This window comes from Indicator indicator, chromosome 2 (genome assembly GCF_027791375.1).
Source record: "Indicator indicator isolate 239-I01 chromosome 2, UM_Iind_1.1, whole genome shotgun sequence".
NCBI classification, from domain to species: domain Eukaryota; kingdom Metazoa; phylum Chordata; class Aves; order Piciformes; family Indicatoridae; genus Indicator; species Indicator indicator.
In genome coordinates, this window is record NC_072011.1 from 15862615 (window position 1) to 15884043 (window position 21429).

General features: G+C 37.4%; 1 protein-coding gene across 1 annotated transcript in view; it reads left to right on the plus strand.

The window, feature by feature from the left end:
• ADGRG6 (adhesion G protein-coupled receptor G6) overlaps positions 1-21429 on the plus strand; it is a 105335-nt gene that overhangs the window by 58241 nt on the left and 25665 nt on the right. Inside the window, exons 7-15 of the mRNA XM_054393684.1 lie at positions 1902-1987; positions 3183-3235; positions 3316-3369; positions 12492-12634; positions 13972-14086; positions 16470-16531; positions 17972-18179; positions 18645-18810; positions 21208-21348. Coding sequence (XP_054249659.1) covers positions 1902-1987; positions 3183-3235; positions 3316-3369; positions 12492-12634; positions 13972-14086; positions 16470-16531; positions 17972-18179; positions 18645-18810; positions 21208-21348 — 1028 coding nt within the window. The remainder of the gene's footprint in view (positions 1-1901; positions 1988-3182; positions 3236-3315; positions 3370-12491; positions 12635-13971; positions 14087-16469; positions 16532-17971; positions 18180-18644; positions 18811-21207; positions 21349-21429) is intronic.

The window sequence follows — 21429 nt, forward strand, 5'->3', positions numbered from 1 at the left end:
ATACTTAGGTTCACCATCTGGTGGAGGCCTTGAAGTTGATGACTAGTTTGTAGTTACTATTTGATTTTAAAAATACTTTGCATATTCCTATATTAAGGTGATTTTGTCCATATACATAATTACATGAATAAGGTTATAATTTTATATATGAATGCTTGAGACTATATATAACACAAACTAACATTTGTATAGTACGTTAAAAAGGCACATCATACATAGAAAATGGAATGTATGTATAAACAAAGATACATATGTGAGATCCAAGTCTTGCAAGTGTTTTAACTTGCCCAAAGTCCATTTTTCTACATCCAAAGACTTTTTTTCCTTTCTTTGTTTTTGTTTTCTTGAAACTGTCACAGTAATCATAACAACAAACTAAAGTATATTTTCAAATTAAACTGCACACCAAATTTGTGTGTCTGCAGAGTTAAGGGAAGAACAAAAGATAATAAATCAAAATGCAAGCATTCTACTCATATCTAAAATTTAATCATGACTCACCAAAGAGGGTAATTGGTAAACCATCTTCCTGCAAGAAATTGATTATTCAGTATTTTATCATGGAGAAATTTTCATACTACTTTCAGTGATCATTTTATCACTTCCATAATGAAAAGAAAGAACAATACTCAAGCTAGCTCATGAATAGGATACTAACCGATCTGCACAATTAAATTGGAAAATACTGAGTTTCATATTTTTTCCAGTTACTTGTATTTCAAGCTCTTGTTAAATGATTGTCTATGAAGTTGTAAAATATGACATTTGTTCCATCTAGAATAGAAAGCCTTTTATTTAGATGCAGAAAGATAGAGAGGTTCCTTTGTAATCAAGAGACAGAAAGAGATTTCCGTAAAATTGTTGTCACGACCTGATCTGTCCAGTGTAGTGTCTCTGTAAGATTCACATAATATTGGTATAAATACATGTACCTGTGATAAAGACACAGAACTTCATTTGGTAACAGCTGTGAACCAAGAATGCCATGTGCACGATAATGCAAATGAATCGATTCAGAAGCTCTTAAACCTCCCCCACATCCTAGGAGAGTTTATCCAACTAGGGTGTACAGAACTCTTAGTATCTTAACAAAAACTGACTTGTAAAAAGTAGAGACTTATAACACAGAGCATAACTATGAGATGGTTTCATGTCATTTATTGGATGTGAAATCTTGTAATGGTGCCTAAATATAGAGAATATATATTTACCCAGTGCTCTATCAAAACAATTTTACTGAATATAAAATTATTCCAAGCCAAGTGTTAAACATTTTGTGACTGAAAGATGGTTTGTGGAGCAGCCTAGTACTGGCCATGTGGCTTCTTCTACTATCTGGCCATCACCAAGCCTGAGAGCCAAGACTGTGCTGTGAAAAAAAAAAAAAAAGAGCTGAATATCCTTTCTCCCACCTAATTCTGCCCTCAGTTATCTTGTTACTTTCAGATGATGAACATTATCAGCTCTCTCAGTTTTAAGTCCAATCCGCAGTGGTTGAATTGTGCGTTATGGCAATATTCTGCTGAGAGCAGAATTTATCCATGTTGCAGACTTCAGTAATTGATTATTTTTATATTCATGATCTTGCTTTTACACCCCACATTAAAGGCATATGCAAAATACTATTTAGCTGTACATTGTGAGTTTTGGTGTTGCATTTCAAGGGTCTGTAAAAATACAGAGGGGTAGGGAATTCTTGTCTGTTTTAACAGGACTAGTGAGAATGAGCTCAAGTCTGTGGGGCTTGTTCGCACCAAATTTGTGTAACACTAACAAAAGCTTGAGGTGTTCTAGTATCAGGTTCAGCCCGATCTTTATATTTATCATGAAAGTATAGTCTTATCATTAAAAAGGTACATTTGTGGAGTTTCTAATGTTATAATGCTGTGTTTAATGGACAGGTGGGCTATTCTACAGGATATCTATAACTGTCTTTAGTACCAACTCCAACTCGGTGTCGAAAGTACATGATGTGGTTGCAGAATGGGTAAGTTTTCTTTCCTGTGTAATCAGATATACGAATCTGCCTCACTGATGTAATCAATCTGAAAAGGAAAAATCGAAATAAATTCTTAGGCTAACATGTGTTATCTCAGGATCTTTCTATTACTGGTTTGCACAGTAATGAATTCAGGTCTAGCTGGGGCTATTAAGCACCATGGAGAAAATTTAAAAATAGCTTCTTAAGAAACATGGATACTAGCTGAGATTTTGGAAAGTATGCAGAAATCAGAATTGTCAACTGAAAGAGGCAGATGTCTAAGTTCCAGCATCACTATATGCAGGGCAAAATTTTTCCCCTCAAATACTTTTGTAGTTTTGAAGTTACATTGTGATAGAAATAATAAAAACCAAGCAAACAAACAAAACCAAAGCAATCAAAACCCTAAAACAAACAAAAAACCTCAACAAAACAAAAACAAACAAAAAAAACCACAAAAAACACCCCCAAACAACAACAACAAAAAAAAAAACCCCACAACCAGGCAGTATTCGTTTGCCTGAGGCAATACACTTTTGTGATTTTACCTAATATTCTCTACTTTGGAAGTCTTCTACCATATTGTTGGGGTTTCTAGTAGCCCCTGTGTTTTCCATCCCATTTTAGCAGACATAAGCTCCTTTCTGGGGCCTCTGGGTGGAGAATTCTTGAAGTTCCTGCCTCTGAAAATTCCTCTTGTCTGAATACAGATACTCTGTTATTTTGACAGATCACGTAGTGGTACTCACACAGTCTGTAAGTAGCCTTTTACCAACTACTTACATGAAAATATGTCATAAGTATGTGCCAATTATTATTTTTCCTTTTATAAATGTCAAGGGTTTCAGAAGCTAAGAAGACAGGTCACTAAACTAGAAGTGTAGCCATCCACACCTGCCAAGGTTGTTCTCTTATCAGCTGTAGCCAGGTGAAGTACTTAGATGCCTAAGGAAAGAATCTACAAAGGCGTCACTCATCCCTGGTAGACTGTGCAAAAGGCCACATGTAAGAAAGCTCACATCCATCACTACTAGTTGTAAATCTAATAAAGCAATCACCTCACTGAAACTGGAGAATGTTCTCTTTGCTTTGAAAAACTGAAGGGGATTTGTTGATGGGGAGGAGGGTGAAATTCTAACTCAGGCAACAAAGAGCACTGTTTACATCTCACCATTCATGTGATCAATGTCTTTTTTTTCAGCTAAATCGTACTTTCCAGAACTGGAATTACACGGTGTACGTGGTCAATATCAGGTAAATGGAAGGGGAAGATGTTTATGCTGTGTTCCTTTTGAGAATGATCCCACCTTAATTATTGTTTATTTCTTTTATAGCATCTACCCTGGCTCCATGAAAGAGGGAGCAAGAGAAAAAAGAAGTATTAAAAGGTAATATTTGAAAAGACATTTTCATGTTAGGGGCAGCAGCTGCTATTACAAGTGGCTTTGCAGCAGGCTTTAGTGTCTGTTGTTGGAATTCATTGTTAGTGGACATAAGCTGCTAGTCTGTAAATACATGACTGCTGGCAAGCTGAGTGCTCTGGATGTGCTCAGAAACCTAATACTGGTTATCATGTTTGGTTTTGTTTAAACCTAGCAAGCTTTAAGCCTGAACAGATTGGTTTTTGTTCAGAGCTCAGATTTCATCTGTCACAAAGATTACTAGACAGTCATATATATATGTATTATGGCACACCCAGCTTTATTTAGCTGCAAGCAACCTTTGGTACACGGGTATATATCTGCGCTCACTGGATTTACTCTCTTGAACCAGAGCCTTTTGAGTTGAAAAACATCTTACTAGATGCAAAACGCTGAAAAACCATGCTAGAATTCAAAGCCAAAGTGGTGTGAGTTAAACTATTTACCATATGCTCTCATTTCCTGACTTCTGCTGGGCTCAGAGGCAGCAGAGTTGGGATGGCCTCAAAGGCAGCCAAAGAAAGTTAGATGGGTCACACCCCCTGAAAATTTGGTCTCAGGAGATGTCTTTGAAAGAAGCAGGCTGATTTGTAAGTGATAATGTGGGAAGATGGTGAATCTTAGGACCAGTTGAAGGAGAGGAAGCCAAAACACTAGTCTTGCTTCTTGAGAAAGGGGCAACAAGTTGGTATGTGATATATCTGTTTGCAGTGTAGGCAAAAGTCTCATAGGAAAAGACTTTATCTGCAGACTCTTGAGAATTACAGTGATTACAGCTGGGCTTTTTAATTTCAGAGATTGCCCAGTATTCACAATTTACCATACTGATGCTTCCAATTTTCTACAGTTTACCTAGACATGAAAAGATTTGTAATGTGTACTATCTCCTTCCCACATACCCACAGCAGAGACAGCTTTAATTGGCAGAGCTATTAAACTGGTATAGTGTAAACCTAGTCTCTGAATAGGCTGTTTTGCTGCTTGACCTACATTTGCAGTAGGGTGTAGTGATGTGGGTGGGATTTTTTTTCACACTTATAAATGATACGGTTATGCCAGCAAAACCTTTTAAGTGGAGACCATGCCTCAGGTCTTACCAACAATCCAGGAATGTAAAACTTCACCTGTCCTTATTTCTGCTTCTTTTACAAGGCTATTAGCCCAGCTTGTCAGCATCTGTTCTCCCCTACACAGCACACTTGACTTTTTGTCTTATATTCCCACCATCCTGTCCTCTGGGTTTTGTTTCTTCTTCCAGGTCTGTAAGAAAACAGGTGAAGCAGAAGATTTTATTCTAGTAATTTCCTTTCCTTCTCTTCCCTTTCTGAGATACAATGCGTGTGGCACTGAATTACCTCTAATAATGCATGACTGTTACGGGGAGTTAACCCCATTCCTATCTACTTACCTTAGCATAAGGCAATAGAACTGCATGTTAGTAATAAGTCATGAAGGTTTTCGAGGGAGGCTCTCTAATGAGAGCTAGTCTTCACATGGGCACTACTGCACTGTGTCATCATTCTGAAAGATTTAGTATGAATGCAAACCATGTCACACTAAACGTTACTGTTTTCCAAATGATCAGGATTGCGATGCTGTGCATATTTTTTTTTTTTTTTTAGAAAAACTGTGGGGTTTCTTGTTTGTTTGGTTTTTTTTGTTTGTTTGTTTGGTTTTTTTTTACCCTGTGGGGTACTATAGGGATAATTAAAATTTTACTTGAGCTACCTGATAAAGAATCACCTCCCCAGTCTTCAGTGTTCATGGCTTTCATCACCACATTTCTAGTTCTTTAGGGTTCACAAAGCTGTTTCTAGATTTTGCGAGGAAAAAATCTGTTCAATTTTTGAAGATCCAGAAAGTAATTTTCTTCCCCCCCTACCAGTTCCTAATCATTGTTTTCAAGACATTTTGTTAGACTTCCCAATTTCTTGGGTTTTTCCAGGGTATGTTTCTAAGGAAATCCTTAATGATACCAGAGTAACATTTTGGGTTATAAAAAAAATATTAGCAGGTTACAGGTTGGAAGTTCTTAATCCTTGATGAAAATAACGTTAATTTCTCACTGCACAGATAATGCCCTGAAATATTATGACTGGGTTCTTGTTTGTAACTTGCTTATGATGTGATTTCATGCAGTTTCAATTAATTACATATTCCTGTAAATTACCTCTTTGAATAGCTTGCCCAAAGATTTTCTTATTTCTCCATTTTGGATAGTCAAGTTTGGATAAGTCTGTTGCAGCTTTAGACATTTCCCTTAGTTTTGAATATTTTGTATTCCCCTTACCTTCATGTTCATCTGAACAGAATCTTACTCCACAGTTAAAAGTTAAGACCTAACCCATAAATATCCTGGCCTTAACTTTATCTTTTACAGAAGTTAACATATTATTCTTACTCTAACTCATTAAATCCTACCTCTCTTTTCCAAATTTTCCAGAATATCATAGCCTTATTACTAAGGCATTATTACAATTCTTGAAATTGCTCATTGACAATTTTTGTTGTCATCAAGATCACATCTTTTTTTTTCCTTACCTTTTGGATTAGTATTTTATACAGCAGTTAAAAAACCCCTAAACAACAAAATAACCTTTCCCAGCCTTTTCTAAGGATTTTGCCTTGCTTCAACCTTTATTTACCACATTGTTAGCTTATCAAGGAACTTCTGTTATCAGACTCCCCACCTAGTCTTCTTGCCAATGAAAGGAAGAATCATTAGAGAGAATGATTCAGAGAAGAAATAGAAGCTGGAAGTGGGAGGTGGGAAGCTGACTTTTTTTGGTGCATTAAAAATAGGTGTTTTCCATATCAATATTTTAAACTGTACTGCATTCTGGAGAAAAGCATAACAAAATAAAAATATGGAAGTGGATTGTTATTCTTTCATTGCTGTGTTCTATGAGCTGCAGAAATCCAAAGTACACTGTGCTTATTATGAGTTTATTTACATGGTGATGAGAGACAGAGTGCTGAGTCCAAAAGTGCATATCATTATCAGCACCTTTAATACTGGATGGCAGTGATGTATCAAGCTAATGCTTTGGTAGATTATTAACTATTTGAATAGAATTTTATCACAGCTATACTTGACTTTCTGTCTGTGTTTAATTTTTTCCTCTGGTCACACTGTTTCCACCCTCTTAGTAAGAAGGCAGCTGTTCAAAGTAAATGATGCTATGAAAGTTTATTATTTTATTTATCAATTTATTTCTTAATTATTTCTTTATTATTTTATTTCTTTATTAAACTTAATTAGAATATTTAATTAAGCTGCTCAAAATAAAGTAGACTCATTCAGAATGGTCTACAGGCATACCTGTTCTTTGTGCCCCATTATTTTGCACAAAGGTTTGAAAGTGAAGCTGATTTGTGGATTTTGTGTAGATAAGTTACCATTGTGATTGTATCTTTGATAAATTCATTGCCTTTTATGTCTCTACAGCTTTGTCAAAATTTTCTATTTCTATTGCTACTGCTTTTCTCAGAAGGATTCTTCTGATCCTTGGTCTTGTCAGATGACTGTACAGCACTGCCCCTGTAGGGGAATTGATCTTTATTAAGCAGCTCATATCCCTTGCTTCTCCTTTCTTGTTTGATTTCACAAGCAATTCTGAGAAGTCAGGTTCCAATTAATTTATAAGCTTGTCTCAACATACAGATAAGATTATAGTTGCTCCAACTTTCACTACTTGATCATTGTAATTTTGACAAAATTAAAAAAACATGGTGATAGCAATCTGTACAAAGACCACTCAACTTAAACAGAAATCTCTTCTTAGGGATGAAAATAGAGAGGAAAGCAGGAAATCAGTGGTGCCCTTGCCTTGTGCTGCATTTTTTAAGTCCATGGGATTTTTGCCACCAGTGTCAGGCAGATTCAGGCTTCTGCATGCTGTGTTCTTGGATGCTGTGTGGCTTAATGGAAAGTTTAATACACTTGGATAAAAATTGAGCTAATTAGATTGTGTAATAGTCTTGGACAGCAACATCAGTGTAGCATAATTTTGCTTTTATAGCTGTAAGTCTTTTTACCAAATAAAGTATTAGGCTTTTACAATCTTCATAGATGTACTTTCAATTATTTGTTATGAAATAATAATGCTCTTCTTCTTACAAATGAATGCACCTGTGATGCCTATTCCCATTTTAAAAAATTTTTAAATTCCTGGTTTCTTCTGGTGAGGTTGTAATAAAATGTATGTTTTTATATATTTTGTAATTAATATTTCCTGGTGGTGGTATCTTCAAATACTGCCGTGACATATTTACAAAGTGCATTTACAGTTAAATTATTCAGTTGTGGGTTTACACTGCACATATAAAGAGAGTTAAATGATTCAAGCATTTCCAATACAGCAATTCATTGTCTGGGCTAGGGCATGTTTTGGGGTTTGACCTTTCAGGACAAGGATTTTAGGAACAGCTTGGAGCTGGCTCACTTCTGCTCACCCTGAGTTCACCTTCACAGTGTTACCAAAGGCAGTAAGGAACAACCCTGAGCAGTGCTGAACAGCTCTTTAAAATACCTCATTATGTGCAATATTTCTGCTTGAAAAACTGACCAAGCACAAATTTGTAGGGTTTCTCCACTGTGCCCTGCTCTCATGTCAATGATGTGTAAAGAAAGACTTCATCTTTGACTCCATCTGTGGATGGAGGAATTTGGGAATTCTTCCCAAGTGACTAAAGGTTGATCCCATCTTAGTGTCCTGCTGAAGGTGCCTGCTCTTGATCCAGCTTCCAATGGCTTCCTTTTTCTTTGCATTGATTTTAATTAGATGAAGTGTAGGTTTGACATTAGATGCCATTTTTAGGAAATTAGTATATTGTGGAATGGGGGGTTTCTTTGTTGTTTGGTGAATTGTTCAAGCATAACCAACAACTTATTTCAGCAAAGAACAGCTGTTGAAATGTGAGGGATTCCAGTCCTTTCTGCTTTGCCTTTCTGCTATATTCTCTAATAATGAGCAATCTTCCTACCACATCATCACATATGGTAAGTGCTGCAGTTGTTTGCATTCCCACACAATATTTACAAGGAGGGGTAAGGCCCAGAGACAAAAGAACAGGCACAAAGACGTGACCATGCTGCTCACAGCGCTGTTCTGTTACAATGGCCACTAACTTAAAAGGAAGGTTTAGAATTTTTAAATTTTCAGTAGTCCAAAAATTAGTTGCAGTTTTTAGTTTTGTGTCCTGAAGTCTCAGATTTTGTAGTTTTCTGTAACATCAGCTTCTGCTGAGAAAAGAACCAGTCCTAATGTTTTGCTCTCTATTCTGAACATTGTAATGGCATCATAGTAAAAAATCATAGAAGTTTATCCACAACTAAGATGCTTTTGTGGAATGCTTTTAATTTTCCCCTATCTTCATATTTTGTTCTGCTTCATTCTGTGTGGTTTTTGATGTTTTGTCTGCCGTTTGTGTTACACTTTCACTAAGTGATTTACACGATAGTCAGATCATTTTTTGTCTGTCCAGTCAATGTGAAGAAGTTAGCAGGTGACTAGGTAGGCCTACCTGTGCTACCACTCTTGAGTTATAGCTGCCCATCATTGCTTATCTTTGAAGCCAACATAACAGCAAGATTGGTAAAGAATTCAGTTCTGACATCTTAAAACTGCTAGGTTAGTTAGGAATGAAATTCACAGGGACTTTTAGTGGAAGTTTAGATTTCTTGATTACTTAGGTGCTTTAAAAAGTGTTCTTTATATACTTTAACTCAAGTAACATTTACAACAAGAGAAATTAATAGTTAAACAGTTTGACAACCACAATAATTCAGTGTTTTTCAGCCTGTCTTGTAGAACCAAAACAGGAAGAGAAATATGCATTGCTAGCTATCAGACAGATATCTTCAGGTGTGAGACGGTCTGTGCTTCACGGTCCGCGTGGTTTGTAATCCTTCCTTCAGGCTTCTCACATCATGAGTGAGCCCACAGCCTGTGTGTAGGCACACTGTCCTGGAATGGCTCTGAGTCACGCTGCTGGAGAAGAAAGCAGGCTTTGTGGTATGTGCTGTGGCAGCGCAGGCTCCCTCACTGCCTCCTGTGCCACTGGTGAGGGTGCAGCTTGGTAAACTCCTTTCTCGGATCCAGTTTAGCTTGACAGACTCGGGCAAAGTGGCACAGACACCAATCTTCCTCTGCTTTCCTTCTTGCTCCAGCTGTCACCAGTTCAGTCAAAGAGAAGAGAGACATAAGTGCTTATTCCTGTTGTGTTTACCAGCACCACAGTCCATTTTTTAATCATGGCAGCAGTAATACTAGCAGTACAGGTCACTGTAGGTGATCTGTAATTTGTAATTGATTACTGCTGTAAGAATTCCTCTGCTTTTATACAGCATACAATAAAAGGTGTAAGGTTGGGTGCAGCAAATGCGATGACTTCAGCAGAGCATGGTAGTGTTCCTGTTTATTTGAGTGCAAGCCTACTGTTTCCCAAATGGAGAATTTCGTTGTTTTCTTTTTGAGATTTGAGTGTGACAAAAGTGGAAGGAAGCACTCAAGCTTCATATTGCATCAGCTGTCAAGCTAAAAGGTATTTATTTAATTTGGGAACCTAGCATGAGTGATTCTGAAAAGTTTATAGAAATTATATTTTTTCAAAATATGGAACAGGGTCTTATTACGCAGTCTTGTGCTCTAAGAGTTTCTCAGGAAAAGAAAGTTTTTTAACAGATTATCAGTACTTCATAGCCAATACTTTACAACTTTTCAAGATAACTATAACCAGTTCTACCTCATCTATCATCATCCCTTCTTTTTTGTTGCCATTATCCTTTTGAGCGGGTACTAAATATAATTTTAATTAGTTGAAAGTCCTGCAATATGCAGCATAGCAGTAGCAGTGACTTTTCAGTTATGACTTCTGTTTTACAGCCAAAGCACTGAGGTAGGGAGTGGCATCAGTATATTAAGTTTTCCTCTTCTGAAGTAAAGGGAATAGATGAGTGAAGCCAGAATCTTTTAGGAAAGATGGCTTAAGTGCCAGGAGACTCTGGGGCTGAAATAGTGGAGGGCTGAAGAACTGGCAATCTTGTAAGTAATTTCCATGCTTCTGCTAAAAATAAATGACATCATAAACTTGTGCCTCATAATATATCTGAGGTATACAGCAAGAGCCTGCTAATGCACAGCTACCCTATTGGGACTATTGCCATTGTTGAACACTCTACACAGAAGGACTGTTAGGAGCTCAGCGTCTGTGAAGGCAGGGCAGGAGCAACCTGGCCAGAGATAGCTGGAATTTCTCTGCTAAAATGGATCATTTGAGGAAAAAACAAGCCAAGTCAGCAGGTGATCACATTTTAATCATCTTCTCCAGAAGCATGTTGCCAGTAAAACAGTGGATATGGCAAGAAGAAGAAAAAGTGTACTGGTGTTCAATAACAACAAAATACTCCCCACAAACAAATAAACAAAACAAACCCTCAAAACAAAACAAAGGCAAAAAACAAACAAACTCAAAAGAACAATGAAAACCCACACAAAACCAAACAACAAAAAAACCCTAAAACACAACCAGGGTCTGTGTATATACTTATTTCTTTACATCTGCATCAATGAAATGTGTGGAATATTTATTCCGTGTTCATGACTTCTCAATGAGGTTTGGGCTTTACTTTTCTCTTTTTAATTATTTTTTATGTAGACCAAGAGATTGTTTTCTAATGCCAGCTCTTTTAATGCCATTTCACTAATAAGAGTACTTCAGAGTTACTGGTTGAAATTGTTCAGTTTTTGGAATGATGTCTGACAGAAAGAGGGTTAAATCTGCCATCTAAGAACAACATCTGTATACTAAGCTGTAGTTTTACTCTGTACAAAACTAGGTACCTCTGGAAAGTATAGCTCTGACCTGTCATCATGGGGATGTCTTCCTAGAAGATTTTTGGAAATGAAGTCCTGATCTGTATGGTCCTTCTCCCATACAGTGCTACCGCAGACTTTTAAGTAGACTACAAGACCCTTTATCTCACTGCTGCTTTCTTGCACTGGGGACCAGTGGCAAAAGCAGCTCTGTTTGGTGTGTGCTGGCAGTGCTGCCACTTGCCAGGCTGCCAGGAATAGCTCACACACTGTGAAGGTCTGTCTTTATTCAGGCTTCTGGGTATCCAAGGGCAAAGCTAAGATGAAGACAGCCCAAAGCAGGCTTTTTTCTTTTTTTCCACATTTTGGCTCCCATGGAGTTCCAATGTTCCATGCTTCAGTGGCGCCACCTCCTACTAGCCAGAGCCAAGCAATGCTCTTGGGTACCAATGTATTCTCTCCTCCAACATGTGTTTTCTGAGTCCCAGGAGGAAATTTTTGAGCCTCCCACTCGGGACTTCTTTTCCTGTGCTCTGCCAAAACTGCTTTTGTGTTCATTTTCCCCTTCCAGAAAAGCTGTGTTTTTAGACAAGGGTGAGGATTGTTTTATTTCTCTCACAGCAAAGGGACTAGTTTGAACTAGTTGGGCCCTTTGAACTAGTTCTTATACTCCAGAAAGGAGCAGTGGGCTACAGTACAAAATAGTCATTACTACTCAAACTTACTCATCTGAGCAGATAGACTTTCCTAATTAGGACTAAATGTTTCAGCAGTGTATTGGGGGGCGTTTCACTCTATCAGCATTTAGACATTTAAATGTTAGGCATCAGTTCTTTGTTTATCTTCTACCTTTGTAGTCAGCAAAGAGATAGACCCTCTGAAGGATGGCTTGTCCTATCCTGACATGTTCCATGAGGTGGGATGAATCAGCTCTTAAGTTCCTAAGCATTAGCAACCAGATTTTTTAATTTAGTTAGGGCCTGTTTAGAACTCACAATTCAGATTTATGCTTTTGCCTTTGAAAATTATCAGAATCTTTTAAAAATGTTTCTTAGCTCTTCTGATAAGCTGTTTCATTAATGGTAATTAAAGGACAAAATTCCCAACCATACTTTCTTGTCATGGCCCTGTATATACAAAAATAGTAATGAGCAACATTGTTTTGATGAGACTGTTCCATACTCAGAAAACCAGAGTTTGTCAGATATTTTTGTTTCCAAATATTTGGCTTCTGCTGTTCTGACTCAAACACTCAGATAATTTTCCTTGCAGTTTTGAGGTTTTGGCTCTTCTGGTTTATAATTCTACCAACAATATCAATTTAGAAGAGGAAGACATCCGACAGAAGCTCATAAATAATAATGGAACCATGGAAGGAGGATATAGGCTTTATACTGTGGATGTCGATCCAGTTGGTAAGTAGCTTTCAGCTTTATTACACAACAGATTTTATTTGCTTGTCAACAAATAAGCATCATCTGTGTCAAAACTATCACATTTGCAAACAGTATGACTTTCAGATCTTAAATTGCCCCTTTAAGCCTCAGTGTTCCACTAATCTCAGAGAGCTGTGCTCAAGATAGCTCTTTTAACACAAAGACAGTTGTCCAGGTTGCTTTAGTTAGTGTTTTGCTGAGTCATTCAAAGAGGCTGGGATGGTTCCTGACAGCTACTCTGATAGAAGAGAAAGAGGTGTGATTTATAATAATAAGACTGGATGAGGAACTTAGTGCCATGATTTAGTTGATTAGATGGTGTTGGGTGATAGGTTGGACTTGATGATCTCAAAGGTCTTTTCCAGCCTGGTTAATTTACTGTGTCCAATTCTCGGCTCCTCAATTTAAGAAGGACATTGAGATACTTGAACGTGTCCAGAGAAGAGCAATGAGGCTGGTGAGAGGTCTGGAGCACAAGCCCTATGAGGAGAGGTTGGGGGAGCTGGGGTTGTTGTAGTTTGGAGAAGAGGAGGCTCAGGGGAGACCTCATGGCTCTATACCTGAAAGGAGATTGTAGTCAGGTGGGGGTTAGTCTCTTCTCTCAGGCAACCAGCAACAGAACAAGAGGACGCAGTCTCAAACTGCGCCAGGGGAAGTTTAAGCTTGAGGTGAGGAGAAAGTTCTTCACAGAAAGAGTAATTGGCCATTGGAATGTGCTGCCCCGGGAGCTGGTAGAGTCACCATCCCTGGAGGTATTCAAAAAAAGATTGGATGTGGCACTTGGATCCATGGTTTAGTTGTCATGAGGTGTTAGATATTAGGTAATAGTTTGCACTTGATGATCTCTGAGGTCTTTTCCAACCTTGTTGATTCTGTGATTCTGTAATTCTGTTCTGTTCTATTACTGGATTTACAGCCAGAGCTAGAGAGACATTTTGGACCTCCACGGCCCGTCATGCCCTCTCCTCAAGCTGCTCTGCTCCTGCCAGCTGCTGTTCTTAGTCAATCTCCTTTTCGCTCTCATCGTTTTCCATTCAACTTCTTCCAGTCAGAGACTGCCCTTCCCTTGGGAGGCAGGAGATGAGGGACTGGGGGAATGCAAGTTGATGCAGCATGGATGTTCAATCCTTTCCCTTGAGCAGCAGCAGTGTATGTTGTCCCCAGTTGTGCACCATTCCATTGCCACTACTGTATAGATAACAACCAAGCATTCATTTGAGGGCAGCTTTATGCTATTGACTAATTGATGAGCTCAGGATAAGAAATGATTGGATGAAGAAATTACCATTAACACTGATACACTTTTATTTTTACAGAAAAATGTTTAGCTGAAGAAAACCCTCCAAATTATTTTTGGCCAGATACCAGACCTACTGTGACCAATTTCACATTATGCCATGGGAGCTCTGTTCAGACTGCATCCAGAACCTGGTAGGCATTCACATATCTGAGAAGACAAAGGCTTCAAATGCAACTTTCTGGTTAAATAGTTAAACTACCTCCTCCATAATGGTTGCTATTGGCTGGTATTTTATTTCAGGAAGATGATTTCTATATTGTGAGAAATTATGTGTGAGTGTAAAAGTATGTACTTCATAGGTAAGAAAAAAAGGCTCATCTTCTGTAGGGCATACTGAGGCTCACAGTTAACACATGTTCAAAGTGACAATAAATCCAGCACATTCTTGCAAAATGAAACTGCTTTCTCCAAGTTATGATGTTGATGTTACCTCTACTCCCTCCTTGAGTAATGCAGGTCCAGAGGAGGGCCACAAAAATGATCAGGGAATTGGAGCACTTCTGCTACGATGACAGGCTGAGAGAGCTGGGGTTGTTCAGCCTGGAAGAGAGGAGGCTCCAGGGAGACCTCATAGCAGCCTTCCAGTACCTGAAGGGGGCCTACCAGACGGATGGAGAGAGATTGTTTACAAAGGCCTGCAGTGATAGGATGAAGGGCAATGGCTTCAAACTAGAGAAGAGCAGATTTAGATTGGATTTTAAGAACAAGTTCTTTACCATGAGGGTGGTGGAACAGTGGAACAGGTTGCCCAGGGAGGTGGCTGGGGCTCCATCCCTTGAGATATTCAAAGTGAGGCTTGACAGGGCTCTAGGCAAACTGATCTAGTTGAGGATGTCTCTGCTTACTGCAGAGGGAGTTGGACTAGCTGACCTTCAGTCCCTTCCAGCCCAGACCATTCTATGATTCTATGAAAACCAAAGTTTCACATTTGTGGCCACTCCACTACTACTATCTGGCATGTATAAGAAATTCTCAACAAAATTCTACAAAGATGAGGTGTGTATTTGGTTTAATCCAGAACCCTTCATCTTGTTAAGGGAAAGTAAAAGAAATTCTGTGAAACAAGTGTTTTGCCAGTAGTTAGTCTTAACTGAAGGTGGGAATAATCTGTTTAAAGATTTGTATTTGTTTGTGTTTTTAAGGTTGAAGATAATTTTTCCCTAATGCAGGCGTTCTATGTGAATATCTATAAAAAATTTAGATGCTGTATCTCTATTTCCCATTTGTAGTCTTACTATGCCCACATTATATCTGGAATGTGTTCTCAGAAGACCCAATCTTTTACTTTTTGAAACAATATGGTAACATGGGTGTGAATCATCTTTAAGTTTCTGTGCCAAACAGGAAAGCAGCCAGCATTACATTTAACTAACTTGCTTCCTCTGCCTCTTAATCTTGTACAAGATCTGCTGGATTCTGATTGACCAACTTTTATTGTAGAGTGAGTAGTGCAGAAGTCAAATTGTTTTCATGTCACAGCCTCAGAATCATTAAAAATTAAGGCTTCTGGCCTTTGCTGCCCCAGTATTGCTTATCTTTATTGCTCATTTGTGGTCTACACAATGCCATTAATTGTCAGTATACAGCACTTCTCATTAAAAGATGACAATATTCTGCACTGTGCTATGCTTTCCTTGGCTCTGACACTGTTAGCTTTTGCCAGAATGGAGCACAGGTGGGATGTGTTTTGAGAGAAGAGGAAGCTCTGCTAATGGTCTCCTCTAGTCCTGTGCATCCCACAGCAGGTAACCTGCTAGTGTGCTGTTATAATAAAGGTGATCACCTGAAGAATGGCTCTATCATGTGCTAAGTGAAAGGATTAATTTTTCATATTCTCCATTCTGCCTTTGCCATGCAACAATAATGTGATTGCCTTAAAGAAAACTGAGGGAAAAGTGTGTTTGATTTTGGAGCGGTTTTCTATGTGGTTGATTTTGGACACATTATCTGAGTATTTTGCTATGGCAAGGCTTTTATAAAAAGTGTTTTGAAAACAGGTATCTTTGTATCTGCCCCTCACCTTGGACATGGATCTGATGGTGACCTGCTGTAGTTTTCCCGGGTTGCCTAAGTTTATGTCTCCACATAGCTTCTGTGCATGTTATTCTGAGAGCTGTTACAGCTTGCTATTGATTTGACCCAAGCCATTGCTATCAAAAGAAAATTATCATCTGGTTAGGCCACAATAGGGACATAATAATTAATTTGTGTCAACATTTAGGTCTTTTCTGAAATACAAGGCTGGAATTTCCACTGATGCAGCTTATCATATCACTATAGGAGGCAGCTGGGAATTTATCCAAAACAAGTAGAGTTTCTGTCAGCATTATCACTTTATTGATCACATATTTCCGCTGTCAAGCATACATATTTCTTTTTACCAGGGGCCACGCTGATAGGAAAAGAGTGAATTGAAAAGAGTGGACCAATGCGACACCTACAAAATAATTAATGAAACATTTACATGACTTTGCTGTTGTATTTCATATGAATTTTGTCATTTTTCTTCTTTAGCTATTTGGGTCTGCATAATTACACATCATATTGGGGGCAACCTGATCTTAGAAATTGCACAGGTGAGTATATTGATGTTGATCTTTGACTAAAGGAATAATTTTTTAACTGTTGATCACTGCTTCCTATAAGGAATTTATGTTAAGGAAGGTATCTTCTTTCTTTATGCTAAGTTGTTTAAAATCTTTCAAAAAAAATCAGTACAAAATAAATATTTAAACTCTTGGGGAAGTGCACCAGGCTGAAATCAGTCCACTCATATGAAGCACTAGATAGCAATTAATTAAATAAATCAAATTCTTGAGGTAATTTAAGCTAGAATAGAGGCAGGTAGTAGCTTTCCTCAGCCTGATATTCAGGTTTAGACAAATTTTTAAATGTTTCCAGTGCCTGTAAGTGCCAGTGGAAAGACTCCCACTCTTTTCACTGGGCTTACGATCAGACATTTTCAGATTTATACTGTTTGTAAAATACCCCTTGATGTCATTCTGGCCTTAAAGGAGTAATAAATTAAATAGACAACAATTTATGGCCTTTTTTTTAGAGCCAGAGTTAGTGAAGAGAAATATACTCCTACACTCTTACAAGCAATTCAGAGCACATACACTAAGCTCCTGTTATGAATGGCTTTCTTGGAGAAGCTTCTTTTTCTTTCTCCACTGATAGAAGTTGTCCAAGGGGGCTCAGCTACCTAACTTAGTTGATTGAGTACTTTCAATCAGGCAATATGAAAACATCTTTTCATGTAAAGTGAACATTCTGGAGTAAACTTAAAAACTTTGTTATAAAACACAAGATTAAAAAAACACAACCAGTTGCAGACTAAAGAAGGCTGATCTTTCAAAGTCTTACTTGTAAATTTCAGTAAATCTCAAATACTGTAAAATGCTGGTGTTTGCATCAGTTTCCCATCCAGGTGGCATCAAACCTACAGTTTAGCATGGGATTTACACTGATGTTTTACCATTGGACACACTATCAAACTTTCCTTATGAGGAAGATTATTCTGATGAAATTTGCTTGTATGTTGTGTTTGCCAACCTTCTGAGTAAGAGTACAATCCTCTGAAGGAACTGAACCATTTGCAGTGAGGTCAAACTTCTCCCCAAGGCTTAAAAGTGTGAATAGTTTGTCCACAATAGTGACTTTGGATATAGTTCTTTCACTTCAAGAGTGAAACTAATTTCCCCACTGAGAAAGGATCACATAAGGAGAAAAAAAGAAAATTCCTTACTTTCCCTTTTTTTTTCTTTCAGTCAGACCCTTAAATTTACAAACTCAAATTAAAGAAAAAAGATACTGTTGAGTACAGTATATAATAATCAGCAGATTCTATATATATTTTCATAAAATTATAAATTTGATAGAATGACAACATATTATGTTCATTGTAAGTGCCACAGAACATGCTCTAGCTTTCCCCAATGAAAACAAAAATTTGTGTTTCTGACTTACTTTAGAACTGATAATCATTATTTGCTCTTTTTACGTCATACTTACAGAAAATGCAGCTGACATTGCCAATCAGCTTCTGAATCTTACTGGTGAAGGGCAGCAGCTAACTTCAGACAAAGTAAATGATGTTGTGCAGAAGCTAAAAAAAATTGTAAACGATGAAGAAATTGATGAATCACTGGGTTCTACCGTGGTGACAATTTTTTCCAATATTCTAAACAGTTCAGACAGTGTATTGGCAGCATCATCCTCAGAGTAAGTATTTCTGCATTTGGGACACGATTTTGAGAGTAACCTGCAAGGTTAGACAAAGAATTGCAGTATAAAAATCAAACTTTTCTGATCTCCATCAAAAAGAACTTTCCGTCTTGGCTACACAGATATTTCATCTTGTACTTAAAGTAATACACATGACAAAGATAAAGTATTTGGATGGAAAAGAAGTCTTCTGCTACATGGTACAGCAGAGATTTAAGTACTGTTACAAACTTATTTCAAGACCAGTGACATGTAGTCAGATAGTTTCTGGAAATCAAAAGCTTTTGTTTTCAACAGAGATGCCTAAGTTTACAGCCTGACAGTCTCCTTGTGAATACACAGAGGGATAATACAAACATAGTCAATAATGAGAGTTATCTTAAATGAGGAGAGCATACACAGCATAATATTTTCTTCTTTTCTGTTTTCAGTTTTTTAGAATAATTTTATTTCTGTTTTTAGAGCTCTAAAAACTATTGATGCCTTAGCTTTAAAGATCCAGTTCACTGGACCATCCATGAGTATTTCAACACGAAATCTTGCACTTGGAGTGTCTTCTATAAGCTCAGCTTCATTCAGAGGTGGTTCTTTCAGTGTCAGTCCACAAAATAATGCATCTGATTTCCAGGTATGGAGCCACCAGTTGTATTTGGACATGAAATGTACCTGTTGTTCCAAGTGTGTTTACTGTCGTTCCTCTAAAACCACTTAAAACTCCCAATTCCCCCCCTACTTTCTATTTCCTTTTTCCTGCAATTATCCAGATTAATGTAGTATTTCCTTGAGTGACAGGAAACCCAGATAAACTTACTTGTTCCGTATGGGCGAAAAGTGATTTGCTTACAAATACACAACAGACTTTATCCTTTGTAGGTTGTTTTTACTAATGAAAAGAGATAATAAGCAGTCAGCTGTGTTACCCATTGTACATTAGCTAGCAATTCCATTGATGCATTTCATCTTTAGAATAAAACACCTTAAATGGGGGTAGGTAATTGCATGTAGATTTATGCAGATACACAATAGGTTTTCAGGTTTTCAGCTTTCCAGTATAGGTCTCTGCTAGCAGATCCTACAACTGATCCAGGTATCCCCCACATAGGTTGTTAGACTTGTGCCATTTGGGATTTACAGGGTGGTTCAAGACATTCACGTGGCGCCTGAAAAATAAGAGGAAGAGAGGTCACTTAAAACGCAGAATGGTCTTCAGTGCTACAGTACCTAGACAGGCTGCGGTAGTTAAGATATTTGTCATTGCCTCAAAAATGTTTTTCCTTCTTTTTTTCACACATAGAAAAGCTCAGATATCTAAAACCTGTGAAATAGCATTTGAGATGTACATAAACACCTGCTGGGATTTTCCAAAGGTTCTATTGAAATCAGTAGCAATGAGGTGCTGAGATTCTTTTTAATTTCACTATATGCCTGTTTGCATCTCATGATACGGAAATGCTTTTAAAAATGTCATTGCAATGCATTATTTTTCACAGTTGTGTAAGAAGTCTGTGACAGAGGTAATGTAATCTTAAGTTTCTTGGGAATCTAACTGTTCAAATACAGTGAGCCTTACTTGGAGAAATGCACAGAAAAGCTTAAACAAGAAAATTTAAAAATCTGCTATGTTTGGGCCAGAGGAACTAAGACTGAGCTCAAACAAAACAAGTTATAAAAATGGTTAAACACTTATCACTAGAATATAAGCATCTTATGGAACCGAATTAATTCCCACTGCAAATTGGCAAGGCAGCAATCCTAATAAATGTCTGATCATTTTCTAAAATGCTATGTACTATAAAAATCAAAACAAGTAATGAAAATAGTACTAGAAAAAGTAGTAAAATAAAATGTGCTGCAAGTCTTTTACATGCTGTGTATATACACTTTGTTTCAAAACTCAAATGCGAGTTTAAATTGATACATAGATTTAATATAATTGGGTGTTCACGTCTATACTCATGGACATTTTGGCTAAAATTACTTGGAATGAATTTTATTTTATTTGAAAATTTTGATGGACATAAATCTCTTCCATTTAGCTCTCTTATTAACAAAGCTCAGTATCTGAGTGTTCTTTGATTGTTGTCAAAGGAACGCTTCTTCTCCAGATTTCATCCTGTATTTACAGAAAGAGGAAAGGAAAAATTCTGAAGCCAGGTTTGGGATGTTCGCATGTATAAGAATTACCATCTGTGGTATGAGGACATCCAGGAATTTTCTTGCCCTGGAATCATTTATTACAGCACTGTCTAAATAATCATAAAATCCAAACTCCGTCAAATTTTTTATAATGTTCCTATTGGAACATGAGTTTGTTTTTAGGATTTCACATTTCCAACAGCTGACGGAATTCTTAGCATCCTTCCTACCAGAAGAGTCTGCAGCAGCTGTGGTCACCTTTTATATTTTCCATGCTATCCCTGCTGCAGGGAGATTCCCTTGTGAAAGCCCAGGTCTTTCACCAATGATGTGATGATCTATCCCAGGATCATCAGGGAGCATTAAAGTCTTTGAACTGTATGTCAAAATGTTTCCAGATTTTATTTCATTACTTTTTTCTTAAATCAGATACCAAGCAAATGAATCCATGGCTATTTGGAAAGATTCTATTTCAGTCCCCTGTGTCTTTATGTTTCTTGCCAAACCTTTGACTAAGTTAGCCTTTGGTGGTTCATATTATTAAATTGTTCCTGTAATATTATATCCATATATGCTTATAGAAGCCTCTGCCACTCCATTTGCAGAAAATACCTAATGGGACATCTTTATCACACACACACTATTTTTTGTGGTAGAATTGTCCTTTGAAAAACATTTTTATAATTCTGGAATAGTGGAAAAACATCCTAAGCTTTTTTAAAAAAATGTATTTATTGTATCAACTCCTGCACAGGTACAGGTCTTGTTAGTGTTTATTGGTTTGAGTCCCTTGTTTAGATGTCTCTATATAAGGCTGTGAACCCAAGTGTGGACAGTGGATTGTATGGGGTTAGTTTGAATATGTTCTTCTGTTGTTTTTCTTTAACAGATAGATTTTGACAAGGATCCTACAAATGCCTTGGCTTCTGTCGTACTGCCACCAAGTCTACTGAAGAATTTAAGTCAAGATGAGTTTGAAGTTATATCCAGGGCTCAATTTACTTTCTTCAATAAAAATGGTCTTTTTCAGGTAAACTTTAATATGTCTGAAGTAATTACAGTTAGAGTGAGTCAAAGCCAGCTGCTAAAAGTTCTTTGTAGTGTAATAATT